Raw genomic sequence first — 13,315 nt, 5'->3', positions numbered from 1 at the left:
CTTAACCTCCCCAGACCTTAGTATCAACCCAAAGACCCAACAATCCAGGGTGCAATGATCCAGAGTTCCAGCAGATAGAACTCATGGTGCTGATTGGGTGAAGTTCTAGGGAGATGGAAAAGTAGGGAAGAGAGGTAGTGGCTGAGAGGGGGTTGTGCATGGAGGGCAGGGAAATCTGCTGCTTGCTGGTACTTTTCTTGGGACGCCTATTCTATAGCAAGGTATCTTGCTACAGGCGGGTCCCTGGTCTATCAGTGAGGCTTTGCTTGGAGGCTTCTTGGACACAGTTTGCATGTCTTTTAAAATGACATCTCCTAGAAGGCAGAAGGCTGAGATGATGGAATTGGAACTGTTGACTGTCAGGACTCATAAATGAGGCATGGTAGGGTCAATAATCTTATTTCCTTCTTTTCTCAAAGGAAAAGGAGAGCAGTCCCAAGGAGAAAAGAGGCAATGCAGGTAAGTTATTTAAGAATGGGGCAAGAAAATACTAAAAGGAAGCAGTAGGAGGTGTACTAGTGTTCCACTCCCTCATTTCCCACATGAGGAACAAGTTCACAAACATGACAACACTCTAAAAAGGTCATGTAGCTGATTTGAGCTGGACTGGGACCAGACCTCAGGTCTTCTGAACCCAGTTAGTGCTGGAACTCTGGCTCCTGTCTTGGTGTAGAAAGAGCAGAACAAAAGCAGGAGAAAGCTGGCATGATGGGCCAGATCCAGCACGGTGAAATTTAATAGAGGTGACCTGGATTTTAGGTTCCTAACTCGGTTTATGAGGATCAGGTAGATCTGGCTTGGCAGAAGTTCAAATGAAAGAGGCCAGGGATTTGAAATGACCACAAACTGGATTCAGGCCAACTGTAGGTTTTCACCTAAAATCAACAGTGACAGCAAGTGGTGGGTGCTGTCTCAGGTGATACCAAAAGAAGTAGGAGAACCAGAACTAGGCTCACTCAGTTCCTCAGACCCCTCCTTATTGGCAAATTTAATCCCAAGACTAGCCTCATGACATTAGCAACAGTATCTTCACTTTGCAGATCATGAAACAGAGGTATAAAGAGGTTGATTAGCTAGTTCAAGTTTATGTGCTGGAAAAGAGCAGAGCCCAAGGTCTGTCTCAGACAGTGTTTTCCTAGAGACAGCTCCTGGAAAATTCCCGAGTAATCTCTCTAATAACATTTGTGACTTGGTGCAAGACCCTTAACATAGCTGAGCCTCAGGTTGCTGAACTAGATGAATCTCAAGTTCCTAAGCAGATCTGAGAGGAAATGTAACTCCAAGTTTTGGAGTCTGTCCATCTTGGGCCTGTTCTTAGCCAGTTGGATGAATGGGCAACTTCCTTCCTTCTTTGCATCTCTGTGTCTAGTTTAATGAATTCTTACCTACACCAGGATGGGTCAGCACAATGTCTGGCCCTGGGTATCTGTTGTTACTTCATTGCTCCATGAGTAGCATCTCCTCCCATCAAGTAGCATGTTACTATTTCTTTTTGAAAACGAAAGTCCTGACACATGCAGGAACAAAGGGAAAGAGGGAGCTTGACTTTGTTTCTTCTCATCTCAACATCACTGGAAAGTCTAACAATTTCCACTAAATATCCACAGAAGTGAAACCAGATGAGGTGGTGGTAAATATAGATGGGCCAAAGAAGAAGGACAAGATGCTCAAGAAGAAATCCAAAGAAGACGAAATCCCCAACCTGGCTACCTTGCAGGTATGTGGACACTGCCATGTTGGCCACAGATGGGGTGGGAAGCTACGTAAGCAGGTTCTGTTTGTGCTTCAGTCAATCCTAGTAATGCCTTTGTCTGAACTAACTTAGTTTGTCTTCATTATAATCGTTGATGCGGAGAAATGAACCTTAACAAGCATGCAAGCCAAGAAAATGGAGCTTGCTACTTTACTATTGTCTATGTCCTCATATTAAGAAAGGGCATAACTTGCATCGGTCAGCCTGGATCCAGCAAGGTAATTTGCAGTGGATGAGTTCCCCCTGGCTCACCTCTCAGAGCTTAACATCATCATTCTCAAAATATTATCAAAATAGCAGGAGGTCTTTTTTTAAAGATTTATTTATTTATTTGAGAGAGAGAATGAGAAGCGCATGAATGGGGGGAGGGGCAGAAGGATAGGGAATCCCCAAGAAGACTCCCTACTGACCATGGAGCCCAAAGTGGGGCTCCATCCCAGGACCCTGAGATCATGACCTGAGCCAAAATCAAGAGTTGGCTGGTTAACTAACTGAGCCACCCAGATGTCCCCAAATAGCAGAAGTTCTAACTGTCACTAAAGTCAGCTCCATCAGACCCATCTTCACATTAGTTAGAGGCTATTAGCTAGAGGCATATTTATGGATATGAAAATTGGGAATATGAAAATTACATATAAGAAATTTAGATAAGTAATTTTGATAGGAAATTTGCATAAGTGATTTAATTATATTACCAAACATAAAACTCAATTCAATTTTGCATTTCTAAAGTACACACATCTATAACTTCGTATGTGGAAAATTCATGTCTATATGCATGATAATAAAAACAAATATTCCATCATTTCATATGTGTTAAGCATGAGATGCTTAGTGGACATTTATTGATTTTAATGTCCTCAAAATATTTTAGTTTAGTTTAATTTAGTTTAAATTTTGGTTTAGCTATACTTTTTGGAACTTCAAAGTTTATGCAAAAGATGTTATGAATTTCAGAGTGGTACTTAGTTCTAAGAATGCTGAGTCAATCATATGCCTTATTTTGCCAAAAATAAGTGAACAGTGTCCTCATAGATTTTTCCAGGGGGTGCATATCAAGGCTGGTTTGGGAGACTCTTGGCATTTCTCATTAAATCAATCCTGGGCCTTCCTTCCTCTGAGCATTCTCTTCTCCCTTCTCCCTAAAGATATATGATGGTGATCTTGAAAGTGAATTCAACAATTTTGAAGACTGGGTGAAAACCTTTGAGCTCCTCAGAGGCAAGTCTACAGAGGATGGCCATGGCCTCGATGGGGACCGCGTCATAGGGAAGTTTAAGGCAAGTTCCACAGCTAACCCTTTTATTTGGTTCTCCTATCTGTAAATGCTCAATATGACTCAGTTCTGTTAGTGAGATTGTGGTGTGGGTTGTGTGTAAGAAAATTCCTTAGTCTCTATGCAAGAGCCTCTCTTGAACCCCACAAGGTCTTCCCTCGTCTTTTGAGATATTTGGCTTGTGGTCAGTGAAGTGAGTTGGAACTCAGTCTGATGGGATATAAGGAGACAGAGCTGTTATCTAACAGGATCACTGAATTTTATTTTGCTTTCGTACCTCTGACCTACCAAATAGATGATCTATGCAGACCTACCAACTGGTTGATTACACGAATCAAACAACACCATTCATACTGGCAGACTCTTGGTGTCAGCATCACCAAGCAGTGGTTGTCACTTACTCTGAGCTGCTGTGCACTGGGTCATTTGGTGCAGGGCAGTGTGTTGGAAATAGCACAGGGATTGCAGTTGGCCCCTCTCTGATATTGTAATACTAACTAGCATCATGATTTTGGACTTGACTCTGTGACACTCCCTGGCAGCATCTGAAAATAGGAATACTGCTGTAAGGTTTGAAGGACATCATGGGGGAAAGCACCAGCTAAGCTCCCCGTGTATTAAAGGTCCTCAATATCCCATCAGATGCTCCTATCCACATTCATCACCTAAGAGCCCTGTGAGGAGGCTGTTACTGTACCAACACCGATTCAGTGACATACTGTGAAGAAACTCAGATGCAAGCAGGTTATGTAAACTGCCTGAGGACACCCAGACACAAGGGTGGCACCAGCCCAGGTCCTACTGGGTCCCAGGCTCTGCTCATTTCCCCCGCACTCTGCCTTTTAGGGCTTTTGGTGGGGCATATGACCATCTTGTTTCACTGGGTCAAGCTTTGCCATTCCAGGGCTCCTTCTGCATCTACAAGAGCCCCACAGATTCCAGCATTGAGGACAGTGGGCAGCTGAGAATCCAGCAAGGGGTTCCACCCAACCACCCCGTCAAAGTCCTGATCAGGGTGTACATTGTTGCGGTAAGCCACCCTTGTTTACCCTGGGGATTGTCTTAATCTGCTCAGCCTGCCCGAAGGAAGTACCACAGACTGGGTGAGGTAAATGACAGACATTTATGTCTCACTGTTCTGGAGACTGGAAGTCCGTGATCAAGTTGCCAGCAGAGTTGGTTTCTGGTAAGGTCTCTGTTCGTGGCTTGTCAGTGGCCACCTTCCTACTGTGTCGTCATATGGCCCTACCTCTGTGAGCATATAGGCACATGCACACGTGCACAGACACACACGCACAGACACAACACACATATAACAAGAGTGAGTAAAGGAGCAGGAGAATGAGAAAGAGAGAAAGACAGGGAGAGGAGACCTAATATCTCTTCCTCTTCTTATAAGGCCACCTGTCCTTTTGGATTAGGGCACCACCCTTATGACCTCATTTAACCTTAATTACCTTGCTAAAGACCCTCTCTCCAAAGACAGACACATGAAGGGTTAGGGCTTGGACACAGAATGTTGCGGACACGCACTGCAGTCCATAACAGGGGGTAGGAAATTTGGTTGGTAACATGCACATTTGCTGGCTTTTCACTTAGGGAAAATACTTTGCAGGCATATAAGACAGCTCTGGACAGCTTCATTCGCTCTGTGGTTGCCTGATAGCTGGACACCAAACAGGCCTGGAGCAGAAAGCTCACAGGCAAGAGAGCAGAACCAGGGCCGAGCAGGGCAGCTATCATTAGGAAGTCCTCTCCCATGGCTCTGCCTCTGCAGTGTCGCAGCCAGAAATTTCAAATCAAATGTATTTCCAAGAAAAATATCATTTCTGCTCTAGGTTTCCTATTTTCTGATAATGAGAGCACTACAGTTTTTTTAATCATTTTTTTAATTTATTTTCAGCATAACAGTATTCATTGTTTTTGTACCACACCCAGTGCTCCATGCAGCTCGTGCCCTCTCTAATACCCACCACCTGGTTCCCCCAACCACCCACCCCCCACCTCTTCAAACCCTTCAGATTGTTTTTCAGAGTCCATAGTCTCTCATTGTTCACCTCCCCTTCCAATTTCCCCCAACTGCCTTCTCCTAACTCCCCATGTCCTCTATGCTATTTGTTATGCTCCACAATACAGTTTTTTTTTTCATTTTTTAAGTTTTTATTTACATTCCAGTTGGTGACCATATAGGGTAATATTGCTTCAGGTGTACAACATAGGGATTCAACACTTCCACACATCACTGGGGCGCTCAGCATGACAGGTGCACTCCTTAATCCCCATTACCTATTTCCCCACCCCCCTACGCACCTCCTCTCTGGGGATCATCTGTTTGTTCTCTGTAGTTAAGAGTCTATTTCTTTGTTGACAGTACTCTACTTGAATGGTGAAATTTTTGGCCTGATTGCCTGGAAGCCTGGGGCCACATCTGATTTTCATTCAAAGCAAATCTCTGCTGAACCTTTATAGTTCATGTATTTGTTCATATCCTGCCCTTGGAGTTGATTTTCATAATCCTATTTGATTGTTGTAGTCTTATTTTAAACTAAGTTCCTTGTTCTAATTACCTATATCCTTTTTTAGAAACATAAATGATGCATAAACCAAAGATGAATTATTCTTTAATACTAATAAGTTAACTTAAAAATCTTTTAGAGGTACTTGGGGGGCTCAGTTGGTTAAGAATCTGCCTTCGGCTTGGGTCACGATCCTGGGATTGTGGGATGGAGTCCTGAGACAGGCTCCCAGCTAAGCAGGGAGTCTGCTTCCCCCTTTCCTTCAGCCTGCTGTTCCCCCTGCTTGTGCACTCTCTCTCTGTGTCAAATAAATAAATAAAAAAATTTTTTAAAGTTTTAATTTAATAAAACATCCAAAAATGTAAAAAAATACTAATACTTAAAAGTTGTTCCAAGAAAGAGATCAACTCTCCCTACCTCTGCAATTCTATCCCCAGAAATAACTTACTTTTCTTATGAATATGTAAATACCTCCATATCTATAGTTGACCATTGAACAATCTGGGGGTGAGGGCACCGACCCCGCTTTCAGATGAAAATCCACATATAACTTTTGACACTCCCTCCAAACTTAACTACTAATAAACCCACTGTTGACTTGAAGCCTTACTGATAACATTGTTGGTTGATTAACACTTGTTTTTTGTATTCTATGTATTATACACTGTACTTTTACAGTAAAGTAACCTAGAGACCAGAAAATATTAAGAAAATCATAAGAGAAAGTACATTACAATGCTGTATTGTATTTATTGAAAAACACCCCCATGTAGGTGGGCCTGCACAGTTCAAACTCACATTTTCAAGAGTCAACTATCTTTATACTTGTTTACAACCACAGGTAAGTACTTACTTAACAGACTTTTGCTTCATGCATTACATATTGATCTGTTTTTCTCTTAGTTAGTATAACTTGGTCATTTTCCAGATGGGTACTACATTAATTCAAGGAATCACTGGGTATTCCTTTTCTTTGTAGTAGACACCTAGTGTTTCCTTGAATTAATGTAGTACCTGTTTATTCATTTGATCAGCAAATATTAAGACCCTGCTCTAGGTCCTAGAGATAATGTAGTAAATAAGACAAATGTCATCCTTGCTCTGAGGGAGATCGCACACTAGCTGAGGGGGATGTGGAGATTAAGAAAGGACAGAAATAAGCAGAGGAGCACATAAAATTGGGTGATGTGATGAGAACAAATGGGGAAGGGGTATTTTGGGTTGAGTTCCTCCCTAAGTAATTGACATACGGGTCATTTACAAATGTGACTAGTAAACAATGCTCTCATGAGCATCCTTGAAAACACAGCTTTGTGTGCTTATGTAGTCCATCCGTAGGATGGAGTCCTAAAAATGGGATCATTCCTCACTCAGCTGTCATTTCTGCAGAGTTTCTCTGTCTTACGATTCCTCACCAGCCTCCTACCTAGGCCTTCACTTAGAACATGTTTCCTTGCGACAGGTTAAGGCCCAGCTTGTCTGGAAGCAGACCTCACTCTGAGAAACAGACCACCACTCAGCTAGCCTGTGCTAAATGTGGGCCTGATGGAGTCATGGATTCCGAGCCCATCAGTTATGGGATGGGCCTTCAGGGTCCCCTCCCCATGATTTTACAGATCTATCTCAGAGAGGAGACATGGCCTGCCCAAGATCATACAAGACATAGGACTAGAACTCAGTCATGCCTTCTGGCTCGTGTCCAGCATGGTGCTCATTACTCTGTGCCTAGCGCTGTTTTCCGCTGGGGAGATGACTCCAGAGAAAGTACAACTTGAGCAAAGCTGATAACATTTCTTTCAGCAGCAAAATGAGGGGCTAAAGCAGTGGTTCTTAACCTTGGCTGCACACTGGAATCATCTAGGGAGCTGCTGAAAGTCCCAAAGCTCAGGGCCAATTAAATTAAAATCTGGGGATGGAACTCGGGCATCCATATTTTTTAAAATCCCAGGTGATCTGAGTGTGCAGCCCATGCTGGGAACCACTGGACCAAAAGGATTTTCTTTCTCTCCAGGCGTTTAATCTCAGCCCCACTGATCCAGATGGCAAAGCGGACCCCTACATTGTGGTCAGGCTTGGACAAACGGAAATCAAAGACCGGGACAAATACATCCCCAAACAACTGAACCCAGTATTTGGAAGGTCAGTGGCCTTCTGGGTCCTGACGTGCTGTCCTGTGTGTGTTTGCTCCTGCTGTGTTTCTGTGGGGGGCTGGTGCGTATGCGTGTGTGTCTGAGTGAATGTGGCAGGAAGTGGAGAGCTGACCTCTGCCTGTGGTAATAGCCAGTCAACCTAACCTTCATGGAGAAGCACTAAATTCTTTCCTCGGTCTCTTCAGGAAGGTGGTGGTACCTGGTGATTTTCATGCCTATAGTTTTCCAAGAATGGTTTTCTTAGATCTTAAATTTAAGAGGCACCTGAATGGTCATCAGATTCAGCCTCCTGCCTTTGGACGGAGAAGTTTCCTTTTATAAACAAGCTATGGGCAGCCCAGAGAGGTTTAGAAACTTACTCAAGCTCACACAGCTCATGAGTGGGGGAGAAGGGGGCATACCTTTGGTCTTTTGTCTCCTCTCAAAGGGATTTTTCCATCAGATTATGTTGCAGGTGACCCCTGAAAGAAACAGACTGAATTACAGCCTCTGCTCATGTTGTTTTCCTGCAAAGTGTTTCAACACACATTGCATTTGTGCATGTTTGGGTGCATGAGATGTTCTCCAGTTCACAGCAATCCTACTGCCCTCATTTGTCTTTTTGTGTGTGTGTGTGTGGCATTTTTTGTTTATTAAGTTTTTTACTTTAATCCCAGTACAATTAACAGTGATACTAGTTTCAGGCGCGCAATATAGTGATTCATCAAGTCCATACGTCACCCGGTGCTCATCACAATGAAGGGGCGGGGGGGTGGAGGCTGGGGGAACCAGGTGGTGGGTATTAGAGAGGGCACGGATTGCATGGAACACTGGGTGTGGTGCAAAAACAATGAATACTGTTATGCTGAAAATAAATTAAAAAAAAAAAAGTTACCTTACAATCAGTAATCACACTGCTGCGTATTTGCCCCCCAAAATACAAAAACACTAATTCAAAGGGATACATGCTCCCTTTGCTTATAGCAGCATTATTTACAATAACCAAACTATGGAATCAACCCGATCGTCCATCGACAGACAGATGGATAAGAAGGTGTGGTCTATACATACAATGGAGTGTCAGCCATCAAAATGAGCGAATTCTTGCCATTTGCAATGATGCGGATGGAGCCTCATTTGTCTTCTAACAGTGTGTGGCACACATTTAATATCCTTGCTTGGGTCTGTGTACCTAACTGCTGTTAACTTTGGAGTCAGGTAAACATGGGTAACATTCTGTCACATATAAACTGTGTAACTTTATGCAGGTAGGTTAACCTCTCTGATGCCTGTTTTCCTACCAAACAATCATGACACTTGTTTCTCAGTGGTCTCTAAAAGATTAAATATACAGCACATAGCACATCATCTACATGAGCATGTGTTGACGCTCAGAACACATTTGCTTCCTCTGTCTCTCCTGTGATAATCATTTTAGCAATGGCTCCATCCTAACTCTACTTCTTTTTTTCTGGAGTAGCAAGGAGAGTGAGAGCAACTCTCCATTAGCCTCATTTAAATTCATTTACACTTTTGTGATCACTGTGGACCCTCTGACATTTGACCAGAATGAACCTCTTAACACTTTATTGCTCCAGAGGAAATGAGGCCATAAATGATCTTGCCTGTTCCAATTAATGAGAAGGATTAAAACAACGGTGCCGGGGAGGCCTGCCCTTGCTTCTCTGATCCAGAGATGACTTTTATTATTACTTGCTATTTTTGTAACCAGCACTTCATTTTGCCAAGTGCTTTGTAGTCTTTTTTTCGTTAGGTACTCCCAGCACAGCGCCGTCAGTTAGACTGGCTTTATTATGCTGTTTGTGGCTATGGTAAACAGAAGAAGGGGATGATGGAATATTCCCGCCAGCCCCTGGCATTGCAGAGGCTCTACCAGAAGCCCGCCATGTGCAGATGCTTTCTTCGATGTGTTTTTAATGGTTACTCGGGGACAGAATTTGCTGGCTCAATCCTGCACGTTCCAGAAAAGTAGAGGGCTTCTATCCCTGACCTGGGGTCTGGGGAATCCCTATTTGCGAACTCACAGTATGAGGATGTCACAGGCTCCATCCCCCGACGTCTGGCACTTGGCCTGCTTTCCTTTCCTTCAGAGCTTCTGACATAACGTGGTACATGTCTGTGTTTGTTGGCTATGTCTCAGCTCCCCACGAGAAGGTAAGCTCCCTTTGAGCCGGGACTTGGTCTAGTCCATCCAACGCTGCATCCCCAGAACAGGGCCTGGCACAGAGCAGATAGATGCTTGACAATTGGAGAGTGAATGAAGGAGTAGATGGACAGGAAGTCCAGCCATGGTGACCTGTTTCTGGTAGTTCTTTAATGACAGCTCCAGGGAAAATTCAGGAGAGCTTAATCTATGAACACCCTGCTTGGGAAGATGGATGAAAGCAACTGGGTCTTCTGTCACCGTTGCCAGGGTGGTTAAGCACATAACAAGTCCTTCCTGGGTGGCAGCAGCCATGTGATGGCTCTGATGGCTCAGAGACAGTGGCTGGAGGATTCCTTGTGAGAGACCTCCAGAGTACCAAGCACCATCTGGAATTTACATCTGGGTACCCCGGGCAATGCTCTGCCTCCTGATGGAGGCACAGCCGTATCTCTGGCCTGGTAGAGCTGCCTCAGTCAGTTACAGTCCATGGAGCTGGGGTGTCTCTGCTTCTTTCTCTCCGGGAAGCTTCCTTGGCCGGGGGGCTGTGCTGGAATTGTAGTCTCTGCCACCGGAGAGTGAGAGCCGGGGCTAAGTGGGTCTGACCACAAGGGTAGCAGCCCAGGCAGGCCTGAGGACATGGAGGGAAATCATGGGCCTTCCATTCTCCCTTTCTCCCCACCTCTTCACAGTCCCTTGCTCACAGGCCGGCCCACCACACCTGTCCCAGGGCAGCTAGAGTCGCGAAGAGCTGGAGAACACTGGTGTACTTTTTATTTTCTTTTCAAGAAGACATTTCCCTAAATTCACTCAGAATTTACTTCTTTTTTTTTTCTCCTACTTGGTTGTTGTTGTTATTATTATTATTATTTTATTTACATTCCAGCAAGTTAACATACAGTACAATATTAGTTGCAGGTGTAGAATTCAGTGATTCCTCCCTTACATACAGCACCCAGTGCTCAGCGGTACAAGTGCCCTCCTTAACTGTCTTCTGTAATGCTCAGCAGCACAGATAATACCTTGTGCCAGGAAATCCCACAGCACTGCTTTTCCTTTCAACACCTTGCCCTGATGTGGTATCATGGAAAGAGCTCAGAACTAGCAGGGTCAGGGACCTGGTACTTACCCTAGTTCGGCCTGATTTATGGTCCAGGACAAGTCACTTCTGCTCTCTGGATTTCAGTTTCCCTACTACAAAATCAAAGGGTTGGATATGGTGATTCCTGAGATCCTTTCCAGTTCAGGGAGACATTCATTGCTTACTCTGTGCAGGGGAAGCCAGGGCTCCAGCAATGCAGAGATGAAGGAGGCAGGTCTCGTGGTCAAGGAGCTCAGAATTTTGTAGAGATGGCATTGCAGTCCTGCAATTCTGTTTTCGGGATTTTCTGTCTTCAAAAGGCTTTCCATTTAAAACAAACTCAGCTGACATCCCCCCATGAAGCAACAAGGGAGGGGAAAGGGAATGGTAATTTATTGGGCACCAGTTGAATACTTGCAAGCTAGATGTGCACTTTGTATAAGTGATCTCACACTTAACGATCATGCTATATTATAAAGAAGACATATTGATCCCCATTTACACATAAGGAGGCTGAGCGGGATGAAATAACTTTCCCAAAGTTTTATACCCGGGAAGGTGCAGATTCAAATCCAAAATTGGAAATCAGTTCTGCTGGAGACCAAACCCCCAGGTTGTTCATACCCACCTTGCTGTCACCCTAGATGAAGACTATGGGACGTGGTCCACAGAAGAGGGGATTATTGGCTACTGGAAATTGACAGCAGAATTGGAAATAGAGTCTCAATGAAACATTAAACCAAATAAATATCTACTAAGTATTCACTGTGTTGCTGAATGTTTAGTGAGTTCCTATGAACTACAGGCTAGCTAGAAGCAGGCTGGGGAGATGTTCCCCATGTAGCCAGATGTTGTAGATTCCTAATGCCTCTACTTGGACCACAGGTCATTTGAGATCCAGGCCACATTCCCAAAGGACTCCCTGCTCTCCATCCTGATCTACGACCATGACCTGATCGGGACAGATGACCTCATTGGGGAGACCAGGATTGACCTGGAGAACCGTTTCTACAGCAGACACCGAGCCATCTGTGGCTTGCAGAGCCAGTACGAGATGTAAGTACTTCCTGGGACAGGGGAGCACTGCCGGGCCAGCCCAGACTCTGCTTGAATGTCTCACAGACTTTCCAGGTCAGCAGGGCTATTCCCTGCAGGGTGGTTGGGGCTGGGGAGGCACTGATTTAGAACCCAGGTCAGGTTTGCCAAGAGTCAAGAGCTCTTACGCATTCACTTAAAGGGGTAGGCTGGGTGGGCGGAATTTCCTGGTGAAGAGTGGTATTAGAAGAAGAATGATTACTAGTATACAAATGCCAATATCCCAGTGAAGTATAATGAACACTCACGTGTACTTATGATATACTGAATACTGTACTTCATTCAGTCCTCTCAAAACCCATTGAGGTGTTATCCTCATCTTACAAACAGGAAGAAATGGACCAGCTCTCACTTTTTACAATGATTTTGAATCCTGCTTCATCAAAAATTTTTTTGAAAGATTTTATTTATGTAGTTGAGAGAGAGCACACACATGATCAGGGAGAGGAGAGAGGGAGAAGCAGACTCCTCACTGAGCAGGAAGCCTCATGCGGGGCTCAATTCCAGGACCCGAGATCATGACCTGAGTCAAAGGCAGTGGCTTAACCGACTGAGCTACCCAGGCACCCCTCTGCTTCATTTTAAAATATAGACTACTAGCTTTATTTTTTTTAAAGTGTATTTTATCTGGTAGCTTAAGAAAAAAATAAAAATCTTAAGAATTTCAGCCAGGAAAAAAAAATTCATTAGATTTCCATGGTATAATTTTAGAAATGCTTTTCTTGAATATAAAATAATATATATTCATTGCAGAAAATTGAGGAAATACAGGAAGTACAAAATTATGCTCAAATTATTCCACCCAGACATAACTTACATAAAAAATTCTTAATTATTTCCTTTGGATTTTTTTTTCTATGCTGTTTTCCCTTGAAGTTGGCTCACACTACCCATGTCATTTTTGTAAGTTGCTTCTTGCAACTATCCCTGTATCTTAAGCATTCTGTAGTGTCTTTAAGTATTTTTTGAAAGCATTATTTTGGTAGCCTAGAAATCCAGTTTGGTTTTGGGGACTCATGTGAATGTATAAGCCCCCTTAGGTGTTTACATTCCTAAGTAACAGAGAAAGTGCCATTCAGCGAATGATGAGTTGTTCTCACTCTGAAGTCAGGAGAGGAAGTCACGGGCAAAGATGGTGCCTCTTCTGTTCAGGAGAATTTCTTCCTTCCTTCCTTCCTTCCTTCCTTCCTTCCTTCCTTTCTTCTTTCTTTCTTTCTTTCTTTCTTTCTTTCTTTCTTTCTTTAAGATTTTATTTATTTATTTAACACAGAGAGAGAGAGATCACAAGTAGGCAGAGAGGC

At 43.7% G+C, this 13,315-nt stretch overlaps 1 protein-coding gene across 1 annotated transcript in view; it reads left to right on the top strand.

Moving 5' to 3' along the window:
- Nucleotides 1–13,315, top strand: part of FER1L6 (fer-1 like family member 6) — a 123,372-nt gene that overhangs the window by 84,856 nt on the left and 25,201 nt on the right. Inside the window, exons 28-33 of the mRNA XM_032873449.1 lie at nt 420–459; nt 1,608–1,717; nt 2,902–3,033; nt 3,934–4,059; nt 7,557–7,684; nt 11,805–11,975. Coding sequence (XP_032729340.1) covers nt 420–459; nt 1,608–1,717; nt 2,902–3,033; nt 3,934–4,059; nt 7,557–7,684; nt 11,805–11,975 — 707 coding nt within the window. The remainder of the gene's footprint in view (nt 1–419; nt 460–1,607; nt 1,718–2,901; nt 3,034–3,933; nt 4,060–7,556; nt 7,685–11,804; nt 11,976–13,315) is intronic.

The sequence above is a fragment of the Lontra canadensis genome, unplaced genomic scaffold (genome assembly GCF_010015895.1).
Source record: "Lontra canadensis isolate GAN:19392208 unplaced genomic scaffold, GSC_riverotter_1.0 scaffold49, whole genome shotgun sequence".
Taxonomy (NCBI): domain Eukaryota; kingdom Metazoa; phylum Chordata; class Mammalia; order Carnivora; family Mustelidae; genus Lontra; species Lontra canadensis.
Note: the sequence above shows the minus strand (reverse complement) of the source record. Positions and strands in the feature narration are given on the sequence as shown.